At 40.2% G+C, this 25,828-nt stretch overlaps 2 protein-coding genes across 2 annotated transcripts in view; one reads left to right on the top strand and one right to left on the bottom strand.

Annotated features, from left to right (window-relative positions):
* Positions 1 to 9,000, bottom strand: part of LOC104965471 (REST corepressor 3-like) — a 15,045-nt gene extending 6,045 nt beyond the window's left edge. Inside the window, exons 1-2 of the mRNA XM_010794426.1 lie at positions 8,961 to 9,000; positions 7,341 to 7,410 (exon numbers count right to left, since the gene is read on the bottom strand). Coding sequence (XP_010792728.1) covers positions 7,341 to 7,410; positions 8,961 to 9,000 — 110 coding nt within the window. The remainder of the gene's footprint in view (positions 1 to 7,340; positions 7,411 to 8,960) is intronic.
* Positions 9,001 to 11,935: 2,935 nt separating this feature from the next.
* The window catches only part of npnta (nephronectin a), a 53,684-nt gene continuing 39,791 nt past the window's right edge, over positions 11,936 to 25,828 (top strand). Inside the window, exons 1-4 of the mRNA XM_010794427.1 lie at positions 11,936 to 11,980; positions 15,258 to 15,350; positions 20,622 to 20,717; positions 25,689 to 25,808. Coding sequence (XP_010792729.1) covers positions 20,711 to 20,717; positions 25,689 to 25,808 — 127 coding nt within the window. The 5' untranslated portion in view covers positions 11,936 to 11,980; positions 15,258 to 15,350; positions 20,622 to 20,710. The remainder of the gene's footprint in view (positions 11,981 to 15,257; positions 15,351 to 20,621; positions 20,718 to 25,688; positions 25,809 to 25,828) is intronic.

Raw genomic sequence — 25,828 nt, forward strand, 5'->3', positions numbered from 1 at the left:
AGTAGGACGTGGGGGATGTGGGTTGCAATATCGAAGTAGGCCGCATTGATCTTCCATAAATAATATAGATTTTTCCCTGCCACCAATACGAGTCTGAATGCAATACTAGAAGTAATCCAGTCTGTTTGTGAAATAATGATGTAGGAGAGAAGAAGATAGGACAAGGGTTTGTGTTCAATAGATGTAAGGAAGTAATATTATTGTAAAAAGCGTCGTCAGGAGAGAATAAGCAAGTGGGTAAAGTATGATTTGATTACCAGTAACAATTGACTGTAACGACAGATCGAAGTATTGTTTGTTACTGCCACTACTCTTCCTATACTATCATGGAGTTAAAAGTATTAGAGCATGTAAAGAAGATAGTCAGACTCGAGTTACTTATGATCTGCAATCTGTTACTGTTAGGTGGTCTGTGTATCAATGGTATAGACGGTGTGCTTGATTTTAACTTGTTTGCTTACAAATACATTAAATGCATTTCATTGTTTCCTCGTTAGTATCTGTATGTGTGTGATTGTTCGATTATGGATACATAGTTGATGTTGTTGTATAACATATGCTTACGTTTAAGATGTGATGTCTTGGGGGTAGTATATTATTGACTTGTGTTGTGAGGGAGAGGAGGTTGCTAGATTATAGCTCGATTTTTATATTTACTCTCATTGATATACTATGGGCCCTTTCTCTTTCCGCCTCAGCGACTACGAGGAGTCCTTTGACTGTCTGAGATGGTGCAAATGCTATAGACACTGTTAATTTTAACGCGCGAGACGCACCTTGAGTGTTTCTCGCCTACTTCAGGTAGTGACTAATTAATTTGTGTTGTTTGATTCTTTTTTTTTGATTGTGTGTGTGGATGATGAGCATCATTGAAGAGGATACAGCATGATGTGTGGGTAAATTTTAACCCACTCATATAGCCTATATCCGTCTTGTTACACACAGATCCTTTCTTCCGCTGTACTAATTGTAGTTGTCTTAGTCACTTAATTTGAGTTGTGACCACCCAGATTTTTTTTTTATTTGTCTTTGTTTTTTTTTATTGTGTTTTAGTTGTGTGTTGTGGGTCTTTTTTTCGAGTATTGGCGTGTGGCTTTGACCACAGCCGCGACCTGCATGCTCAATTTCCTCTTGCTTCAGCCGAGCTTTCACCAGGTCGTGGGTACTTTGTACTACATCGTGAATTGATGCTTATACAAGCCTTTCTAAAGAAAACTCTCCAACCATGTGGTTGGCTGAAGGAGAAATATTCATCTCTCAGATGCGCCAGAACAGGTTTTTGTTGCTGATTTTGGTTTTGACATGGGTTGCTGGGTATTTGTGCGGAAATTCCTTTGAGCTAGCTGTCCAATATGTTTGAAGGACATCTTTAGTATTGTGATTGTTTTATAACTGGTGTGCGATTCTGGTTGAGCCACATTCAGAAAACACACACAGTGGCATCTTGCATTTAGCCTGTTCCTGGACCGAAGAGCATTGTGATGCGCATCGATTTTTGACGAGTCTGATCGGAGTCTCTGAGGCAGACCGAAAGGCTACTGGTCAGGTCCCCTTTCCGTCTTGGATCGGTTGAAGGTCGCTCAGTTGTTGTTGACGCGAATGCACGCGCTTTACCTGTCGAGCTGTGGTTCCTTTCCTCGCTTACCTTTGAGTTTGGTTGGTGTTTGTGTCGGTCCATATCATGAGGCGCACATAGCACCTACCTCTCTCTCATCGACTTTCTTGTTACAATTCATTTCATCGTTTTTTGCTGGTTTCTCAACTCTTCCTCATATCCTGTTCCCGGAGCGGCCCCTGTGAGTGTTTTTTATTTTGGTCTCACTCCCCTGTTTCTCCCCGGTTTTTTGCTGTTGGTTGTGTGTGTTCTTGGAAGTTTTTTCCACCTTCAGTATGAGTAACCCAATCTAGGGGATGGCTCTTGTTACCAATTTGCCTACCTGTCATGCATTTTGGGCCTTGCAATAGTGGAAAGTCAGAGTAATAAGGTGACAAGCATAATGATGTGATTGTCGTTCTCGATATCTCATCTGATTAGGGTTACTGTAATAACAGCAGCTACTACATTGATTTCATATGTATTTTGGGTCTAGCGACACACGTCATCATCAAACACTACACAACGAGTCGATCACACTAGCAACACTACACATTTTATTTGTATCAACCACACACACACACATCACACACACAACAGCGAGCGACTACAACGATCACATATCAGCACACCGCACTATCACATTTTTCCACACACACACACGGTCTGCACTCACACTTATCACGGCAGGATGTTAATTTTGTTTTCACATAGAGACCGGCTACATCTAGGCATGTTGTTAAGAGTTAGTGTTTAGTTTGCGCTTTTCATTTTGTCTCCGTGACTTGTAACATCTTTCCGTTGCCAAGTAGTTTTGGCCCGTCTTGCTGTGAGTATGCTATGAAGGGCTCTGAAGAAAGAGGAAGCGGGTGGCGAGACATGACACGCGAGTGTTCTATCGATCTTACTTCATGGAGACTGTCCAGTTTGAACATGTCCTCCAAATTGCGCGCGCATCTCCTGAGGGCTTTGTTGTATATATCACAAATCTCGCAAACCAACTCCTTAAAGTGCTTGAATCACATAGTTATCGACTCTTCGAGCCTTATCGGGGTAGAGTTTCCTGCATTATAGGTTGGGCCTGGGAGTTCAACAAAGTTCCAGTGGATGTAAATGTGTTAGAAAATCATTACCCCTTTATGAGACTCAGCAGCTATTAGCATGTATTTCATTCGACGCATGTTCGAGGGCCACCTGATGATTGTCATCCCAATACTCTTCTATTGAAATGCTAACATGCTCAATTGGTCCACCAGCTAACTTCCATCTGTTCTGACGTTTGGTGCTGGGCTGGTGCATACATCAAGTTTATGTGTTACTGAAAACAGCTGTCTGCTGAAGCTGGAAACGTGATGAGAGCGGCGATGACTGAACCCAGAACACGGAACGATTTGAGCTGTGTCCATACATGGTGGAACAAAAAAATAAGGTACATTCTCTGCCGGTACTACGAGTAACACTTTTCCACATTAGAGTTCCAATTTGAGCCTCTTTTATATATACAAATAAAAAAAGTTGCATGGTTTTTAAATTGTCTCAACACCTGAGATTCTAAAATCCTCAACCAAGATATACAAATTATGTAAATATCACCAAGTTCAACCTTAAAAGAATATCTAAGAGCCTGTAAAAACAAGGCCATCCATTTAAATAAAAACTTAAATAATATGCTAGAACCAGACATTGAAAATGGAATGTTTTAAAGAGGCAAAATGTTGACCGTTTTCAGTCTAAATGTTGGTTACAGAACTCTCAAAATGTACAGCACATCAGTTACTGTTCAACATTTTTCGAAATAAGTCTTATTCACTTTCTTATTATCTGTGTTGGAAATGCAGGTAAGTAATCCGTCTCAATAATAATAATTATATCTCCACTACTTATCCTTCTATTCCACACAATAAATTGAAACTGTACTTGGAAAATCCACAAAACGATCGTACAGATATTTAGTTATAAAATATTCAACTAAAGTCATTTATTTGTTCTTTTCTCCTTCTTTACCGATCACTAAACTCCTAACCAAATCGTAAGAGATACACTAGCTCTAGCATGCATGTTAAATGCCTGCTTACACAACTGTCACTGTCAGTATTAAACAGAGCATGGTAAAGTACACCATCCTTTACTCAAGGTAGACAGTACAGATACCGCGTTTAAAATATCCGGTAAAAGTAGAAAGTAACTGACTAAACTTCTTACTCAGCAAAGTAAAGAGGCTTCCAAAACGTACTAAGTAAAAAGTACCATACTTACCAGCTTGTTTTAAAGAAGTACCTACATCGCTTTATATTAATAGAACAATAATGTCATTGTTAGCTAATGAATGTTTCCATGGTGAACAACGGCAACATGACAACGTTTTCATTGGTCCCTCTTCTTTAGAGAAGACCAGGAAATGATGGATACACGGATCGTGTTCAAATCAATAGGCACGCAATGACTCTAAATAATAATGATCACGCCACCAAACACACATTCAGACTAAAGTAACCAGCTTGTTTGGAAAATGTAAGAAGTAGAAAGTACAGGTATTTGTGTTCAAAATAGTAAATAGTAAAAAGTCGTCAGGAAAATAAGTAGTGGCGTAAAGTACTGATACCAGAAAGATGTACTTAAGACAGTAACGAAGTATTTGTACTCCACTACTTCCACCTTATTTTCTACAAATGTATTATCAAGCATTTCATTGTCCATGTATCTAGGATTGATAGAAACATAGTTGAATGTTTGCAGGAACAAGAGTACTTTGGTGTCAGTAAATTACTTGTTCAACATTTTTCGAAATAAGCTTATTCACTTTCTTTAAAGAGTTTGATGAGAACATTGATCCCACAGTCAGTCTGTTTGGTAAATATGAAGCTACCGGCAGGAGAGTGTTAGTTTAGTTTGAGTATAAAGACAGAAACAGAGAGCCTGGCCTTCACTGCTGTCAGCCAAGAAAAAGTCTGGCACATAACCCTGTGTAAAACTTGACATTTTGACACTTTGAGGTTTGAACAAACAAGACACAGCATATTAATCAGTAAGATTAGGAGGTGACGGTTGGCAGATTTTACCCGTTTGATTAGAGCCAGGCTAGCTGTTCAACCTTGTTTTCAACTCTTTATGCAGAGCTTACAGTCTCCTTCCTCTAGATTCCTACTTATTTTATATATGAGAGTGTATCTAACTAAAATTATGGTATCAAATGAAGTCATTTAATAGGCAGAAATCACTTATTTCATGCTGTCTGGGGTAAAGGCACTTTTGTGTCATGATGAGTTTTCCTGCAGCTCTGTTTTCCTCTCTCAGTTAAGGTGGACTGACATGTTAGCAGAGGTTACACACCACGAGCATTGAGGTCAAAACAGTGTTTTTCATAAGGAGGCAATGAGAACACCACTTTTCCCCAAAGTCTCCCATTTAAAAAGAGAACTTCAATAAAAGACCGGCATCTAAAATATCACCTTTATACTGGGAACATTTTGCTCCTTTGCTCGAGGCCATAATTAAAAACGACAATGTGAAGCAAAGATTAAAGGTCAGGTCAATGTCATGCTTTTGCTTTTTCTTACTCGAGATTCAAGCATTCAAAGGCTTTATTGTCATATGTACATGTGATGTAGAAATGACAATCTTTAGTCACAGGTTTCCCTAGAAATGCTACATAAATATACACAAGACATACAACTTTGTATCTTGTTGGTCGAATGCACTTATTGTAAGTAGCTTTGGATAAAAGCATCAGCTAAATGCAATGTAATGTAAAACAATAATATATAAAAAATAAAAAATAGTGCAGGAAGAAACAGAGTAAAACAAAATAGTGCAGATGATGTTGCAAGAACAATGTGCAAGTGCAAGTGATGCAGATGAACTATATACATGTAAAAAAAAGATACAATGAATGAGCTAAAAGTTGCAGATAATGTCGTTAGTGACCAAGCACATGTAGGAGTCTATACATGTAAATAAAATATGAATAAAACAAAAACAGAATGTAAAATCATCTTATATGGTGTTAATGAAAATGATCCCACAGTCTTCATCACCCACATGCATGCATGAGAGTGATTTAAGGGACCCTCACAGCTATGCACCACTTGCCACTGCTCTCGAGCAAACCCGAACCCCTGGTCTGCTCTGACCCGTGACTTTAACCCCTCTGAGGAATGCATGGCTGTAAAAAGCCTTTAAAGTTGTTTTTACCCTCCATCTCTCTTGACCCTCCTTCACCTGCTTCAAGTCTTCTCTCCTGCTCTCTGCAGCCCCCCACCCCCCTCTCCGCTGCCCCTGAACTGTGGCCACTCTGTAAAAGACCCCAAACGCAGCAGATGTGTGACGGCCGACACCGTTAACAGCTGTCAGCTCTTATATCAGCTCCTGTTTAACCCCACACTGCAACACACAGGGTATATGGTCCTCACAGCCATCAGGAACAGTTGTGCTGCACACGTCACAGTGAAATCCAACCTGACTGTACGGAGAGCAAATGTTTTCTGTGCAGAAGAAAAAATCTGAATACACCTTGATTTCGAAAACCAAAAAACGTAGTTGTCCTTAATGCAATAATTCAACATTCAAGATCCCCTTCACATCTGCGACTGACTTTCCAACCCTTTTTCTGTTCTCTCATTAATCTCTTTTTTAAATTAGTTAGATGTGGGCTCTGTGAATTGAAGTACTGTTATTACTGTTTTCTGATATATTACACTTCTAGTTCTCAAGTTTTTGTGTTCATTGCTTCCAAGGCTGAATATATTTGGACCTTGGCAGCACAGGAAAGTTACTAAATATACAGTACATATCATATCATTCTGAAATGGGCCATTCTTCATAATGAGTACTTTTTTTGTTATGCTTTCGATATGTGTTAAAGCTTCAGTTGTTTACTTTTGAATGCAGAAGTTTTAGTTGTGACTGAGTAGTAAATATATGAAGTACGTTTTCCACCTGTGGATCTAGGGATTGCAAACTGCATTTTCCATGTTCACTTGCGTGAAATAAACGTGCTTTATTTGGTGAAATGTAAAGCTCCACAAAAACCTACATAAGTAAATAACCCTTTTTGCTATAAGTTCAGGAGGATACATTATCGAAAAGTGAGCGCTTGAGCCTGCATTATCTTTTTTTCTTTACACACCTTATCCAGATGCTACAAATGAAGTGTGTGTAGTACATTAATCGATGTCCTAAAATGTTTCATCTTACACCTTTTGAGATTAGTATTGGGGACTTGGATACAAAAAAAGTTTCTCTTAAGCTCTTTATTTATTCTTCACACTGTGACTTGATGATGGGAACACGTTTGATGAGGGACTTCCAGAAAGTGTGCTCTCCATTTATGTGATTCACTGGCTCTCTCTATCATGGCACTGCAATAATAAGGGGGAAAATATATAAACACTTTCTTGCATTCAAATGAGTCTGGATGACACTAACTTGTTTGTCCCTAACATACCCTAAAATCCACTTCATCTAACCTCATTGTTTATTTCCTGGCAGCCGTCCCCTGCTCAGCATCTGGCTGCAGTCCAGGCCTTCGCTGCTCCTCTCTGGCAGCTCCGGCCCTTGCCTGTTGCCCTCACTGATTCCCTTCCCCTCAGCTGAAAACTCACTCATATCTGGGTTTTAACGCGGCACACGCCACAGCTCTAACCCTGTAAGCTCAGACCCTCGGCCCCGACCTCGACTCCAGCCCGGACCCCGGCCCCTGAACTTCTCCCCTTCCAGCTGCTGTCGCCTTCCCAGCCGTCCAGCAGCATGAGAAGCCCAGCAGCTGCTGATCAATGGGCAGCCGGGGCCAACGCCTGCCTGTCCCCTCCCCTGACCTCCTACCCTCACACACACAACACACACACACACACACACACACACACACACACACACACAGATGCACACACACGCTCCCCAGGGAGGCAACAGATGGGGGTCAGACAGAGGAAAGGGGTGTGGTGGGCTACAAAAGGGCTGGGTTAGGTGTGTGTGGGTCTGTATCTTTCTTCAAATGTATTATTCCACAATTACACAGAGAGATCCAGTCATGCTGTTAAGAGTATTATGTCAACACATTTCACACAACTGTATTAGGTCAGTTGAAAGCAATAATATGAAGTTGATCCTAATATTTAATATGATGTAATTAAAGTCAATGTTCCAGTTTTGTGTGTGTGTGTGTGTGTGTGTGTGTGTGTGNTCTCTACTTCATGATGTTTTCTTTCCTGTTTTGGAATATTTTCTGTTTATGGTGGCATACAATTTTCCACCTCAAATTCACAATAACCCCAAAAAAAAATTGAACTAAATTGAGCTTCTTCTATTATTGCCTATCACAGTGCATCAAATCTATTCTCGTTATAATCAATGTTCAAAGTTACTGTTGCTTTTTCAGCCAAGCATATTAAAATGTTGAGATTTACAAACCAGTGGAAACATTTTTAAAAAATTGGTTATTTAAAGGTTCATGTTGCAGGTTGTCAAGTTTCTGCTGTGGAAAAGACCAAAAACTTTCATAACTGCATGTTCGGATCTTGGGGCTTACTTACTAGCTTGTTAAAATATTAACTTTGTGTTTTTCATTGCTGCAATAACCATATTATAATTCTGTTCCCATTGTTTTAAGCTCATCATACCATCCTTAAGCTTTTGTTTATTTGTTGTATTTTAAATGTTTTCCGTGGGAAATATGTAACACACTGCTTGTTGGGTCCAAAGGTTAGGTTCTTTATTGTCTTGGTTTAGCAGCTTCATGTTAAAGTGGCAGACTGCCATTTTTCACTTGGTGCTGCAGTGCATTGCAAGATTCCTTTTTTTGTTCCAGAGAATACAAACAGTATTACTGAGAGTTCAAGCACTCAGTATTTTGTATTTCCTTTTAGCTCAGCTAGATTAACCCAAAATCTGCTTTTATCCATTTCTCGCCTCATCTCTTTTACGGACAAATAAAATAGTATAATTCAACTAGAGATCAGAAAAACTAATACAAGTAATGGTTTATGGGACAGACTGAGACTCGTATTACATTACATGTTACTTGTTAGACGCTTTCATCCAAAGCGACTTACATACTCAATACTGTGGGCAATCTCCACAGGAGCAATTTGGGGTGAAGTGTCTCAGGGACACAACGACATGCTGACTGCAGTGGGGTTTCAACAACCCACTGCACCACACGCCTCCCTCCCATCGTGTGTTGGATAGGTTGATTTCATGGTTGGGAAAACCTTGACACTTGAACTTTTCAATCTGTGCTGGAATGACTGAGGCGAAAGCAGCACTGTTTTATTCAAACAACTCAATTGTATCATTTCATACGGTCTGTTTGAACATGGGGCCAGACTCAGCAGTATTCCTGGCACGAGTCGGCTCTCTCAGTGCCCAAAACCTGGCTGTGCATCTGCACCGGGCTCTTTACAGCTTCCCATGCTCAGGAAATTAATTAATCGATGTGGGTTTTGGATGGGAAGAGAAAAAAAAGGGAGGACTTTATTATGGAAGAAGCTTAGATTTAGGGGACAAGACATGATTCATGTACTCATATTTTACCCAATGAAAACAGTAATGACTGTTCCAAAAGACAACACATTCATTATTTGTCCTAAGGGCATACATCATAGCTCACATATACTTTATAATTAATCAGAGTAACATTTAGAAATTCATGTTTGCATCACAACCTCGACCAGCCAAACAGCGTTGTGTGAACAAGTTTTCTTTGTTGTTCTGGAGTCCCACATGTTCCATTTTGAGCCCAAAAAATATTTTCCGTTTATATGCATTATACTGTATCAAGCTGCTAGAGCACTTTTACTTCACCACTTTTTATTTTCACCCAAACTAAATCTCTTCTGTGAGTTAAATCAATTCTTGAGTTCTTGCCTTAATTCTTTAAAATGCTGCTGCCCCGGTTGCACAGCTCAAATCCATTCACTCGAGACTAGAGGAGAGAGGTGGAAGGTTTGAGAATGAGAGGAAGTGTAATCATGAGTGTGTGCCAGTGTGGGAGAGGATGCAGTCAGTACAGATTTCAGGTCTCGGTAAGTTTTTTGTGGCGATAGAAGGGATTAGATTGGAGGTAGGATTGTAGTTTTCTCAGCGATTGGTTTGTGAGAACTTCTCGCACAGAATAAGAAACTTAATGGATCAACCTTCAGTCGTCAGGGAGAAAGGAGAGAAAGGACTAAAAGTTGGAGAAAATTAAAATTCTGAGGTGTAAGGGAAATGGTTCAGAGGTAAGGAGTAGGAGACGACTGCTGCTGGAGTGGGGAGACAGGAGAGGGAGACAAGTGAGAAAGCCAGGCAGATGGGGAAAGAGAGAGAGGAGCTTTAGATTTATAGGAGAAGAAGCTCCACTTATAATTTCCTGACAGGCCATCCGGCAGGCAGAGCCACACTTGAAGATACTTATTGTAACCAGCTGCCAACATGGACATTTGACTGCCTGTGGGAGCATTTGGTCATTTGCCTTTCCAGTGTAATACAGCTAACAGTAATTATACTAAAAGTACTTTTCATCTCTCTTAATGAAGATGGAAACTGTTGAATCAACAAGTTGATCCCACTGTTTGCATTTAAATAGTGTACTCAGGGAGCAGCAGCAGGCGCGTTTAATACGTGTGATGTCAGGTGATATCAGATCTGTGAGGTTGGTGATTTGAAACTAATTGTATCTATATTAGATGGGCTTTTACTGTGAAAATTAAAAAAGGAATTGAACAAAGAACTCATGATTATACTTCCCTTTATTCATATAAATCAACATTTAATATGCAGGCAGTAGTGCACCCATATATAGCAGAGGGGGGTGGACGTGAAATGGTAATTTATGTAATTACTATGACTATTATTATTATCTCAAATGTTACAGATACACTAAAACAAATCCTAACTGCACACTGTGTTATGGAGACAGTATGCCGTGTCTGTTCAAAAGCCTGCAATTAATGTTTTTTTGTATTATATTATATTTGACCTGAACTACAATCATTTTCTAACCTTAACCGAGTGATTTTACTGCTAAACCTTAACTATACTTTACCTTAATGATAATGAAGCTACTATACCCATCATAGTTGCCTCGCATAACATATTTCAATGCTCAGATTTAGATATTGGGGGGCTTGTTAGAAACAGATTGGCAAAACATTGCACTGAATATAGTTTTAGAATCGTATAATATTAACATTCAGAGGTATTGTTGTAACAAAATTCTGGATAACTGAAAACTAAACATGGACTTTAAATCAACAAAAACTTTCAAGTTAACGCTCAGATCAGGTTTAAACATTAATAAGGCAGTAACCAGCAGACCTTGATGTCCTGAAGGGCTTGACTTGCTTCTGATTAACTTCTTCCAAAAGACTTGATCAAACAAAAACCCTGGCAGAAAGACTTAAAGTTATATTCTCTGATTGTAAAAGAACTAGGTTGAATATCACCTCCATATTAAATGGATCACACATTACAATTTCCTCAGACCAGTCCTGGTGGATGTTACAAATCCACTGAGACCGGGATTTATTTCTGATTGAGTGCCGCCTTTGTTTCTAGAAATTCTACGGCCAGGATTAAGGCAGGACTTTTGAATTTGGTAATTCGAGCTAACAAGTGTGCGCTGAAAGCAGAAAAGTGATATCTCCGTTTAAGTAATTCACTTTATCGTGATTTTCTGAGCAGTTTCCTTGCCTGCTCCACTTTCTTTCATGATCACTGGGCTGTAAAGCTATCGTCTAAAAGTGTGCCTTTTCATCTGCTTGGGGTACCCGAGTGAAAACAAAACGGCAAGGTTTGCACATCAAAATTTGAGTGCATTTATGCAGGGATAATTGGCACATGTTGCGAATTACTTGACATAATTCTGGCTTTAAAAGCACTTTGAAACCGAGCCCATTAAAAATCTGCCTCCTCACAGTCGGGTACCTGCAGCATTTAATTTCATATTAAAGGAACCAGGATCTCATTGAGTGATATGGATAGCGTTTTCGACTTTCAACGCATTGTTTCTAAAATAGAGTGAATAATAATTGTGCGAGAGACTCTCTTCCATTTAGATGTGAGTGATAGGGGATATAGCTCACATTCTTCATAAATACTAGATAATCCCAGGACATGGTGGTTTTATTCAGAAAGAAATCTGAAAAACTAAATTGTAAATGCATTCAAAACGTGCCTACAGGCAACTGGGAATGTGTGTGACTCCAAAACTCCAGACTGTGTGTGTGTTTTCTTTTTTTTGCAGGAATGTTTGCTTGTCGAAATGACCACGCTCTGACCTCTAACATCATGTTTATTTTTTTTGCTCTCTTGACTAAACATTGCCCGCATCCTTTGTTTGTTTGGCTATTTGTTTTGCAGCTCTCCTCGCCTTAACTCACAGAGTAGCCGGGATAAGGTGCCAGCCCCAAGGTTAGCTCCACATGTTTCTTGAAATAATCGTGCTCGACATTTTTGCTGGGGGAACATCCTCTGAATCCTGGGCTCGCTCACTTATTTATAGAGCCGAGCCCACCCCTCCACTAACACCTCACACCCACTTTGATGGCGGCCATCTTGCTTCCTCCAGGCATAAGATCTATGCGAACAGCCTCAGCTCTGCAGACCTGATTCCACCTGAAGCCGTTTCTTAACATGAGTTATACTGAAATTATTCAATGATTCATTAAGATTCAGCACCCCTTAGAAGACTAATGAAACCCTCAAAGGTGAAATCCATAATGTTTTTTTATTTTATATATCAGTAATATCTGTAGGGACTGAGCATTTGAATGTGGTAGGGGGGTTTTCTGCATACCTAAATAAATAGAAATCAGTGAGGTGGAGAATGCCAATGCTATCATAATTCATCACTTAGGTAAATGAAATATTCCCCGTGACATTACGAGGTCAATCAATGAGATTTCCACCGCATAACGCACCCCGGACAGATTACATGTCAACCATATAGCATGTATGCTGACATTAATCCTCAAATGATTTACTTATGGACAGGTAATCAGCTGAATATTTTAAAAAATAAATAAATTATATGTCGTTTATCAAGCAAAAATGCAAAATATTATCTTAAAATGTTAGGATATACAGCTTTTCTCTGTTTAATATAATTGTAAAAATGGGTTTGGGTCTTTATCTGACAAATAAGTAGCTTTAAGATGTTACCTTGGAGAACTTTTTAAACAATTCAATGATGGATAAAAGAAACAAAAACAGACACAAAATCAACGGCTAATGAAATAATGATTACAAACAGCCTTAGATAATTACTCAGTTGATTGCAAAAGGGTGCCACTTGCGTTTGATGAAGAAATCGTTTTTTCATCTCACTTTGATTAAGTCATTCATTTCACCAGTTTAAACATTCTTACGCATTATTGGTCTCAATTAAATATGAATACTCTCCCCTTGTGTTAACCATCAGGCGCCCATTAGCAGTCGATAAATCAAAAGACTCTGCCTCTGTAGCCAGCAGCAGTGTGCTGTCCCGAGGAACGGCTGATGTAAACGGGAGTGAAAGTGTGTCATCACCCGGCGTGTTTTGATGCTGTTCATAGATGGAGGGTCATACATGCTATGTTTGGCCTTCCAGCTGGTGCCACCATTTTTAGCCCTCCGTATCCTCTGCTGTGGTTAATGAACACGGGCCGTTCCCCTGATCTTTCTGCCAGGCCCGAGGCTTAAAAATACCCTCAGAGGCAAATCCTGCTGATGCTAGATCCTGCAAATCAAATCCTCCCCCATGTAGGAGGAAGACAAAAAAGCACTCAAATTCCGTCTAACAACACCACAACCATATTTCATGTTATCTGCTGACCAGCAATGAGTCTAATAAACTCCTACGCAAAGAAAAGTTCCACTCTTTTCTTTTTCCTCCAACAAATTAGGCGACTTTTTTATTTGTAGTTGTGGACTTTGGCTGCTTTGTGTGCAAACTCACATCATATCATATCACAGGCTCTACCAAGTGTGCTATCTTTCTTTTTGATTACATAGGCAAATAAAGTGCATTGAGCCTGGAGATGTTATCGACTCGGATTCACCACATACCTTTCTGCCTTTGAATTCACTTTGAACAATGTTACAGACAGAAACCTGAGCTGCCGCCCTGCAAGCTGCATGGGTATGAATGGATATTTCTGAGATTGTAACTCAACTCTGAACGTGTGCATTTCATTTAAAGAGTGCATTATCAAGCCCATTCTTCATCGGTTCTATAGGGTCTCCCTCTGTATGTGTTAAAACAGCTTTAACTTTATTTCCATGTTTTATTAAAGTCATTAATAAAAGAAGGCACTTCAAACGTGAATATCTTAACCAAAGTTGCACATTGCAATGCAAACGTATCACGCCATTAAATAGCATTAAATTATGCAGAACTGCTGAGTTGATATGCATATTGCATATTATGTAAATGTGGGTGTGACTAATAGACGCAGTGTCAGCAGAAAAGTTTAACTTAACTTAAAGGGCAGAGGACAGCTTTTAAGACACTTTTTAAAACTATATAAACAAGATAGATATTTTGGATAATCTTTCAACTTCTCTGGTATTTGAAAAATTAAAAACACACCTTTGCCTTTTTTTTTTTTAAATGCCGTTCCGTTTTCTTTCTGAAAGTCTGCTTATCTGCTCATGTAGCCTATAATGTTTCCACCCATTTTAACAAACATCTGTGAGGTAGTTTTTGAGCTTTTCCCATTATAGTTGAATGGTGACAAACCTAATAAAACAAAAGCTAAGTCCTATCAGTTGAGGCTATGTAAACATAAGGATGTTTTTGGAGTAATATGTATAGCATTACAGACACAACGACAGATTACATACCGGTAAATTATAACTACACTATCACACCTTTCCAGATACACAACAAACTGGCTGGTGTGATAAGCACTCTCACCCAAAACCTCTTCACACACACGTTCGTAAGCATATGTACTACCTCTTCCAGCACAGTGGTAATTAAGTCCTCTGATTGCGCTGTATTATGACAGAATTAATGAAGCTTTTAATGAAAATTAGTAACACTTGGCTGAGGCCCACGTGTATCAGACATGCTTAGCAGCAAGCTGCAGTAAGCACAGTCAGACAAGCCCACAGTGCACTGAGACAGAGCGGGAAGATGCGCAGCAGCTATCACAACTCAAAATATCTCCATCCACGCACTTTGTACCATCTGCAGGAAACTCGAAGCGCTCATTAGAAGTTACAGTTTTGGTGCTCTAATTGTTCCAGTTTCAGTCTAGGTGGGGATTGTGTTGGCCTAGGTTACCCTCGTTAACTGGGTGCCAATAGAAATATAAATGTACTGTATTTAAAAGCATGGAAAATCAAAACTTTGCTCAGTATAAAAGGTCAAACTCCCTATTTATTTCACACAGTGTGAAGTTATTTAGTATCAGTAAGGACGATACAACTTTTCCAGCTCTGTACAAGGTGTAAAGGATGTGATTAGCTCTGAATGGCTGCCATTAGTCAATGATAATAAGGCTGTCAAGCAAGGAGAAAGAAGCATTTTCTTCATGAATGAGGCTTCATGCTGTCTTAATGCTGTATCGTGGAGTTAAAAGGTAATTTACAGACAAGTCAAGGAGCAGTAGGATTAAGTGCTTTGTCAACCTGATCTGAAACAAGTAGTGTGCCAAGGCGCTGCACTGATCTGTCTCTCCCTCTTTGAATCCTCCCTGAACAGCTGTGTGCCAGCCCGGCTGTAAGCATGGAGACTGCGTGGGACCCAATAAGTGCAAGTGCCATCCAGGCTTCACCGGAAAGACCTGCAATCAAGGTGAGTCTGGAACCTGTAGACAGGATGAAAACACAGCTGTGATTTGTTATGTGTCAAAGGGCACTGAGGTTGAAACGTGCACCACAGAGAAAGTCAGAAAACATGGTCCTTACAACTCGATGCTGACATCCACATGAAAACAAAAGGCGCCCTGAGTAATTGCAGGTTAATCATTGTTTATTGTGGCCGGATCCCTCCTAGAGATGCCACTTTATCACGGAGCGGAAGAGGTTTCTGCCACCAGCAAAAGAAAAGCTGATTCAGCTCAAATGGGAATAAGTAGAGGCCATGTTGAATGATCCCCTGGGAGCGTCCTTTCTGTGAAGATAGCATCTCAATTACTGACCTGAGATAACTCGTCTCTGCTGAGTGAGCCCGATGCTCCTGAAAGTGTGTGCGAGGCTTTTTTTTTCGCATTTTCATCACTGACAGATCAGACATGTTGAAAAGCGTTAAAGCATCCCAGTTAGTAAGTAAATTGACGTGGATCCAAGCAACTTGAAAGCACTTGTGGAATTCACGCCCTGAGACAGGAATAGTGTGCAATTAAACACAAGGGTTGAGGTGGTGTTAAGGAGGTGGAGGTGTCGTAATCCTCTCTGGTATGTTTTCAATGACTCATCCTGCGTTTGGAGGCTAGAGGTGGCTCCTGTCTGCCCGGCCAGACGGCTGCTCTTTGTCTTAATCTGCGACAAAGGGGAGAGGAAAAAGGATCAGCGTCCCGTATCCAACTACAATAGACTCTGCTGCCAAACATTCAGACAGATTTATCTGACAAATGTAATTCCAAGCCCTTTCAAGATGAAACTGTACTCTCAAGTGTCCATTGAAGCCCCATTTGTCCAATAAGCTCTGGACGTATCACTGAGCTATCCGCTTTACTCCGCGTTGAGTGGCACACTTGCCCTTTCAGACTATTTAGGTGGAGATAACCTTGGATTCAGTTTGGAGCTGGCACACGCTATAGAGACCAATTTAATTATTCTCAAACTACAGATTAGATCTTCTCATCTAAATGCAGCCCTCCATGAAACATTGATTTGTGGTTTACTATTGCCCAGTGTTTCGCAGCAGTCTCATATCCGGCCCACCGGAGCAATGCGTTCATCTTCAGCGCCAACTGGAGGAGAGAAATGAGTTGCCCAGGGCTGTTTCATTCAGCGATTATGTGGAATAAACTGATCCTTTATAATTAACTTAAAGGTCGCCTCCAGCCAAAAATACGTTTTTCTTATGTTTATATCCCCAAAAAAGTCTGACCGCGACTAAACTGACTTGTTGAGTCTGTCACTAGAGATGTTTTGCATTCTGTGGATTTAAGTAAGATTAAGTTCGGAACAAACAGTCAATCGCTGTCTAATCCGTAAATGGCGACACTTGTCAACAGCGGTAACACCGGTGAAGCAACCTGAGACCTCCTTTACAGATTCACAGAGAGCAAGAGAGTGCATCAGCACGGTGAACGTTTTGACAACAAAAATGGAAGTGTGCAGTTTTTTGGATGTAAAATGGACTTGAGGCTCTCTCCTTCCATTCCCTACCAACAATTCTAACTAGATTTAATTTTATATTTTACATCCAGTAATGCTGTTTTGACCTTAACCTCAAGCTTATGCTAGCAGCGGTTCTAGACGAGGACATGATTTATTTTGAGCAAGATAAACGTGTTTCTTTCATTGTCTGAAACAGAATTAATTTAAAGAAAATATTATCATAGCATGGTGCTTTATATACTTCAAAACATGCCTGAAGGCTGACTTTAATGTATGTTTTATTCAGTTAATGCCTTTCGAGCCTACTGTTTTGATGTATTGTTCTGCTGAAAGTTCACTAGCATTATGCATGTTATCAGAACATTAGCAAACTTCCCAGCATGCACTGCTAGATAGTTAGACTTAAAATCCTAAATATCTCTCTTTTATTCTCTTGTTTTTGAATTTCCATCAACTGTGGTAGTTTATCTTTTCTTTTCTTTTCCATATTATAAAGTCAATTAAAGTTTGTTTCGTTAGCTCTGCCAACCATCCCCGGCAAGCCGCCCACAGATATGGAGAGTAAAACCCACGGCTTGGGATTTTCCCAAGAAATACCATTGTGTTCATTTGCCAATAATTAATAACTTAACCTTTAATCCATTTAAATAGAAACCTTGAGCACACTGAAGAATAACGACAGAGAAATTGCAGCAGGTCCTCATGATATCTAAAGTCATGAGAGGTTCTTCTTATAATAATGAAAACATTTTGAAATACGATGTAGGTTGGTATCCAGTTTAGTTCCCTACCTACAGTACCTACTTTTGAAGTATCCAAACTTACTTCAGCAAACTCACCAGTCTTTATGGCATGATTATGTCCCCAAAGATTATCTTTAATATTTAAATTAAGGCTAAGAGGGTTAGTAGGGTTAGGGTTAGTAGGGTTAGGGTAAGTAAACCTGCATTGGCAGAGAGATGTTTTGCATGCATGGCCAAACATTCCCCTACTTTAAGTTGGGGGGTGTGGACAGATGTGTGACCCTGGAGGCGATCTGATTAACTAAAGTGTTTAACACCTTAGGAACACCAGGAGCATAAACAAACCTCAGAGGAAACATGAGTGTTTACAGCAAACACAAAGCATGGCAGCTACTGTATTGATTTCACCACTCTCAGATTCAAAGCCGTATTTTCCTCTGTCAACGTTTTATGAGCCCGTACTGTTATGAGATATTTATACTTCAAGGACTACATGTCTGTTTTACTGCCAGCTCTCTTCACCTGCCAGATCAAGTGTTTATATCACTTTAATGGCTTTTCCGATACAGAGAATCTTAACACCTGCAGGTGACATCATTTGAATCAGATTGTGCTCATCATTAAATTAACAAGCGCTCATCTGTCAAAAATAATAATCAACACTTCGAGAATCCATCATGTTTTCAGGAAGTGCTTCACCTGTGTTGATGAGAATTGGATCTGTCATGCCGCATGGTGAGGATAGATGAACACGCTGTCACTACACAAATAAACTCATTATAGGGGTAATCTGTTTGGCAGCACACTGCCCCTTCAGAACCAATCATTTTAATAAGATAATTATTGCATACAGGTGGATTTAATTAGGTGTAGTTGACCTCCTGTTAAGAGGCTTTAAAAAGACTTTCCTGGAGGAATGACTTCAGAAGCAATATATCTGCGGCGCCTCCGGATGCTGCTTTATTCTTATCCCTCTTTTTCTGTCAGGCAACTATATAATTAATACCACAAGTATAATAGTCTGAGCTATGGTTAAAGTTAGTGAGCAATTTGTTCCTGTGGCTTTTTTTAGAACACTATTGCAATGCCAGTTTTAAAAAGGGACGATTGCTTCGCCTGTGGTATTCTGCTATTGCAGTTTCTCAAGAATCGCTCATCCAAACAACTTCCCACTCAACTACTTCCTTTAGTCATGAGAAATACTCCCACCATGATGCTATTTGCATCACCAAGCACATGCTAAGTGAGCTCAATTAATTCAAAGCTTCATTCAATGTCTATGGATAATCCCCAGATGTATTCTTGATGGTATGAGCGGCTGCCAATACATTTACTAATATATGTGTCTCTTAGATCTCTGTGCAAGCTTTACCTGGCATGCCAATAGGATGTGAAGTATGCAAGAAAACCAAAGGACAGACAGACATCCATCACATACATACAGACAGACACTCTCTATTTCAGACAGATTATGTCATATCTGGACCTTTCTCTGCTTTTCTTGCCGACGGCACATTGCTGTCTCTGAAAATATTTTTGATTTAATTCAGTGTAGGCGTAGAAAGGTACTTTAGGAAACCGATCGCTCTCTGTCACTGTTTGTCTTCCTGGCTTTCAGCTGTTAATAATCTAACAGCTGCAAGTCTAGTGTATTTTCCCTCAATTATCAGCTAATCACCCTAAATTGTATTTGTTTTATCACTGTTCTCTTTCAGAAGATCATTAAATATCAAGTGGGCTATGAAGTCATATTTGACCTTAACCTCCATGAGCAGCACGATGGACCTGGAATAAAATGGATAGAAATGATCTCATCTAACCGTTGGGTGGCGATAATAATGATGCTATAAAATAAAGTGATAATTGAAGTCAGATCAATCATCGAGCTCCTGCAAATCATTTCATGTAATTTCGTTTTACCTCAGTGCAAACATGTCGCTCCGTTAAATGACCAACAGCGGACAATACACACAGCACAGCCTGTTTGTTTGTTTTATACCACATGATGCACTTTCTGGCTTTTGACGAGCATTTATTGAGTCCCACGGGTATCACTCTCGGATAAGATAACCATGCAGAGTGTGTCCCTGGGGGAGATTTGTGGTTCCGATACTATAGCCACTATAGCCTCTTGTTCCAGTAACTGCTCTGTTTTCCAATTTCATGAGATATTGTTCAGGTTTAGCTTTCGTCCAAACAATGTCTTCAAGAAAAAGAACCACTCTTATAAGACAACGCTGCCCTTGTTAAATTATTCTCTCAGTGAATTATTGTTCTTCGCTACTAAAACGTTTCATACCAATATCAATGGAGCCTTTTTACAAATAAGGCCTTTTGACAAGTGTTGGGTAGAGTTGGCAGAAATGCAGTATGCTTTCAAAACCTCCCAGTCTAAGTTACCGCTTCCCTCAATAGGGAGACGCTTGAATGATTTGAAGCGTGCGAAGCAGTCAAAGGTAGCTGTATCATCTTCCAGTCACTTAACAATAGGTGTTGTTTGCTGACTGCCGGAGGAAAGGTTGCACGATGGATGGATGGATCTTCACAGAGGGGGAGGGGGGGTGGCGGTGAAACAGTCTCCAGGCTGTTTGTAGTCAAGCAGTGATTTGCCTTTTTGAATGGTAACTCCTGTCTATTGTTTAACCTCCAGAAACAAATTGAGAAAGGATCCTCTGAATCCGTGTGATAATGTAATTCTCTCAGATCTTATTTCACCCTCAGGACAAAAATAAGAATACAGAAGAGGGCAGGAGGAGAAGGGACACTTTCACTGTTTCTCCCATGGTCCCTCATGTCCAATTCCCACAAGTGTATCCTTGTACATCCTCCTTACTGCATAATATTCCTCTTTACTCTCCAGGAATGTGGTGTGGTCAGAGGTGTTTCTAATCCATCTCTCTCTCTCTCTCTCTCTCTCTCTCTCTCTCTCTCTGTGTCTCCTTCTATCCTCACCCATTACTACTTTATCTTGGATCAAACCCCCTTTCCTCCCACTTCCCCCCCCATCCCCTCTAACCCATTTACTTTATCTAAAGAAGAAGAACTCGACTATTTAACCCCACCAGTGTGGGCCAGTCACCTCCATATCTTTCGTCCTGTGGACCATCAGCCGGTGCGGGTAGTGATGGAGGGTGAGATTTCCACAATCGACTTTCCACAGCAGCTCCCTATCTTAGCAACATGCATGGAGCTCCACTGTGCAAACTGCGGAGGAGTGAATGCCACCAGTTTCTTTGACACCTCCCAGATATGCCAGCATGAATGCCAAGCATGTCACAGTCTTCACCACCTCCTTTTTCTGTCACCTAAGAAACCTTTCTCAACAGCAAAGAGCCATTATGATTTTCCTTTATGCTCTGCCCCCTTCTTCTCTCTAATTTTCCTCTCCCGCACCCGGAACAAAGAGCTCGTCCTTTCCTTTTAAAAAGAGACTGCTCTCTTGACTCCTGCTAGAAAAAAAAGGGCTTCGAATTTTACCCAGTGTTATCTTCCCTTGAGTCAAGCATATCCCCGAGAAAAAAGCCTTCTGCTAATCTCTCTGTCAGTGATAGAGGCGTGTCAGGAATGTAGCATACCTCAATGGAGTTGACCCAATAAATCACTCCACTTTGCATCGCTTCAGATGTGCCTCAGAAGTTCATTTACCGTACAGTGAACACCCCAGAGGGGCTCTCCACCTCCGCTATCGCTCAGCTTTCTTCAGTCCTAAGGCCTCGTCGAGCTGTCAGTCGCTGGTCTGTCTGCTATCTCTCAGTTTTTCCACCACTCTGTGTCCTCGCTCCATCTTGTCTGTTTCTTTCTTCGCGAGGAGGCCCCGGCTGCATCTGGCATGTGCTGATGCTCACAGAGCTGCCTCTGTCTGAGAATGTGACCATTTCAATAATCCCTCATTTACATTTTTAAGCTGTTTCTTTTTCAGTGAACCAGGCAAGTTAAGACCTGTTTTCTCTGCCATGCCAGTGGACAAAGTGTTGCTATGGTTTTTTGTTATTGCAGGAATGAGAATGCAAGTTGTTTACTGTGAAATCCAGAGAGAAAATAAGGTTTACACCACTAATTAAACAATTGAAATGTGTGTATGTGTCTGCAGGTTTAAGAGATGTGGATATTATGTCGTGGGAGAACAGATGTAGGGTTGATAATTTGAATGTTATCTAAACTTGCTGTCTAACAAGGACAGGGAACATTTATTTTGGCTTAGTTTGTTGGAATAAAGAATTAAGCATAATTCATATTAACCCTTTACAGGATTTAAAAACCAGCAGTAGCACAGTGCAGTTTATGTAAAACACAACCTGTTATGTTTGTGCAATGCATCTTCAGGAGTCATTTTGCCATGACATTACACGTGAGTTTCCACCTGCCTAGAAAGCTTCTTTGCGTGCAAACTAAAACATTGAACCTACAGTACAATGTTATTTTATTCTAGACTTTTTTCTACTGATGCATTTAAATGATGTTAGAAAACTCTATCCTTAATCAGATACAATTAAACGTGCTTGTCACACAGGTTCACGTATAGTGGAAAAATCAATATTGCTACTCCTTAAATGCCCCTTGTTAGCCTTGCTCATGAGTGGAAGTAACTCTATTAATGTTTCACTATACCGGCCCTCAAGTAACAACTGCATTCACAAACTGACCCCTATATATCCTCAACAGTTTATAGTCACGAAGCACTACTTAAGCCTGGTGGCACTGTGTGGCATTCAACAAGCTGACGGTCAAATTCCAGCCGCGCCTTTTGAATCAGCTAACATGGCTTAACTTAAGCGACCATTAATAGACGATGGCTCTGATATACAAACTGGGCATCTGCTGCGTCATTCATCCAAATCAATCTTTGGTATCTGTTCAATGTGGGAGGTATGTGGCACTCTAAGAATGTGCCCTGCATGTGTCCCCGCGGCTGAACACGGCGCCGTTCATAAAGCGGCCGGCCAAGATGAAAGCAACCCCTCATGTGCGGTACAGTGCACTGAAATCTGTTTGGACTGTATCCCAGAAACAGGGGGTGATATTTATAGTTTAATTTGTGTACTTCTTGGAGCATGTGTTATCATTCCACTGTGATGGATTCCTGTTGTATTTTCCCCTTTTGGGCCTCAAACAGAGGAAAAACTACCAAAATAACTTTAACTAAATATTAGCAAAAGGAAGAAGAAGTAAGATTTGATAGCTACCCTCCTCAAGTGAGTGATGCTCTGTAAGAGTAGTGACACTATTTCTTTTGAGAAAACCTAATCTAAAGAATAGCTTCAGGAGGAAACAGAGGTAAGGGGAAAAATGGAATGAAACATATTCTTCTTTCTGTCAGAGCAGCAAAACACCTGACTGTACTAAAATCCCTCTCTATTTGAAAAGTGCATTGAGAAACATGAGTGTACTCAACAATTATACAACAAAGATTCTCAATTACAGTAATGAGAGCAATTAGTTACTTCCACCACAGCTGATGGCAGCACGATCAATATTTTATTAAAAGAAATCTAGAATGAATAAAAGCCTCTTTCACAGCAGGCATTTTAACTTTTGCTAATAGAAAAAGCACAGGTTTAAATAATAACATTTTAGTCCGGAGACTCACTCATACATTAGGGATGGCTCTTTACAGTACAGATATTAATTAATCAAATGTAATTGATTTCACCAGCGTAGTAAACTGACTGCTGTGAAAAAAAGACAAAAGAGGAATCAATCTATTTTTTGTTATGTATGTGATTAAAGCCCTGGTCTCAGTTAGAGTTTTCTTCTTAAATCCAATATTTAAAAATGTAAAAAAAGACCCAATAGATCTCTCACACAGGTGTAACTAAAGTGATACCAAGGATCTTACATGGAACACCTACATTGAATATGGCCACCATTAAAAAGGCCCTTTTATGCTTTTTGGAGTTTTCCCTTTCCTGTAGTGTGTTATACAGGTTTTTGTGCATGTTAATAGAGAGGCGAAGTCCCTCCCTTTCTGATGACCTCCATGGGACCTTATTTCAGAAAAATTATGTATTGAAGTCAATGGAGAGAGAAAACGTATCTTTCGATCCCGTTTTAATTGTGCCACGAATTACACATATGATGTTTGTCAATCTTAACAAATCATTTCCATGTCAAAAAAGTCACAGTTTGTCGTAAAACTGTTGAAATATAAGACCATGAAAAATATGCAGAAAGACTACAAATCCCAGAATCCCGGTCATGCATGCTGGCTCTTACGGAACCGACTAACTCCCCTGTTGTGTATGTACAGCTCTCAACATGCCCAGAGTAGTGATTTTCACCTCTTTTAATACTTTTCGCCTCATTCTGAAAGAAAGAAGTGAAATGTGCCAACGTGACGGCCGTCTTGGTGTGTCGGGAGACGGGAGATGTAGTTAATTGAGCGGTTTCACACAAAAAAAAATGTGTCTTCACTTTTTGACTTGCAAAATTATCTTTTAAATTGACAAACATCATGTGTAATTCGTGGCACAATTCAAACGGAATCGAAAGATAATCTTTCTCTCCCCATTGACTTCAATACACACTTTTTCCGAAATAAGGTCCCATGGAGCTCCCCCGGAAAGGGAGGGACTTCGCCTCTCTATGGTCTGCAAAGGCTGAAATCCCGAAGTTTCCTTCCAAGGTAGTTTCTCTCCCATACTCCCCCCCCTGCCTGAAACGCCTCCATTGGACTCCTTTGTTTACGTCCGTAAGATAATGACATCCCTATGTAACACTCGCTTTTCTATTGGCTACAGGGCACCAACAAATTGTACACGATAGTCTAAGAGGCAGGACATCTCTAAGCGGTTGACCAATCACAACATAGCCTACCAGGACAAAATACCTATATGAAACTGAAAATGAGCCTAATAGCGCCCTTTAATGCATTTGATGTCAAAACAATATCTGCTCTATAGAGCTATGATGTTCTTATTAGTTGGTTTGCTACAATTTGAATTTTGACAATGCTACTTTACTTTAATTTCAATCTTTAAAATGAGTGTTCAGTGGAGTCCATAGTAAGAAATAACCCTTCTTTATCTCAGCCGCTGTAACCATTTTAAGTAAAGGACACATGGACTTGTTATTGCAGGAAGTATACAGGTATAACTAATAACATTTATGATGTCTAGAAGTGAAGTCCCAGCAAGTCATCCCAGGTAGGCAAAATGCACCGGGGAACTGAAACTATGATTAATGTTTTTAGTTACACCTGTGTGTTTTCTGCCAAAATGTCAAATATGTCATCCATCATACGTGACTACCTAGGTTGTTTTTCAACATTTTTAATCTTGTGAATGACACTTAACTTTAGTTACAGTCTTTAAAATCAGATTTCAGTCAAACCTACAGTGGGAATAAATTAACATAAATATATTTATTTTATTAAGCCAGCGTAAACCCTTCACATGAAGATACTTTGACTTGTCATAGCAGAATGTTCCCAGGTGTAACTAATCACATTAATGGTGTCTCTGTTCCATTTAGAGGTGTCAGTAAGTCATTCCAGCGAGGGAGTATAAACAACGCCAGCGCCCTGCGACAGAAACATATAAATGTTGTGCTGTGAGGAAGGTATAATGACTTTAATTTGCATAAGCATTTGACAGGTGTTGAGCTCAGGGCATATTTCCTTCTCCCAGGAGCCCTCCCTGCACCGAAGTCAGACAGCATCATTTTCTAATTTGATTTTCACGGTCTGTTGTGGGTGAGATTTCTTTACTTTCACGCCTGCACGAAAAACACTGGAATTATATGCATCTATCAAAGGATGCTGCAGCTTTAAGTACGTGAAGTCGTGGTGAGTCAGAGGGTATAATAGCATCTTTTATCACTTGCAGGTAATGGGTAGGTTGATAGTTGACACTGGCTTCCTGTTAAATCATCAAGGAGGGAAGTTACAGGCTTGTCAGAACATGACACTTCCTCGAAGACACCCCCACCCTCTTCCAAAACACACACATTAACGCACGCACAGACAGACAAACCCATACATAAATGGATGGGTGAGGTTTGACATGACTGACCTCAGCACCTTTGCCCTCTGACTAATTTCACCTCTGTGCAGGGTCTCTCTGTCCTGCTGTCCACTTACGCTGTCTCTCTCTCTGTGTCCGCAGACCTGAATGAGTGCGGTCTGAAGCCCAGGCCCTGTAAACACAGGTGTATGAACACTTATGGAAGCTACAAGTGCTACTGCCAGAACGGCTACATGCAGATGCTTGACGGGACATGTGGAAGTGAGTTTTTCCCCCCAATA

This window comes from Notothenia coriiceps, unplaced genomic scaffold, assembly GCF_000735185.1.
Source record: "Notothenia coriiceps isolate Sejong01 unplaced genomic scaffold, NC01 NC01_scaffold00037244, whole genome shotgun sequence".
Lineage (NCBI taxonomy): Eukaryota > Metazoa > Chordata > Actinopteri > Perciformes > Nototheniidae > Notothenia > Notothenia coriiceps.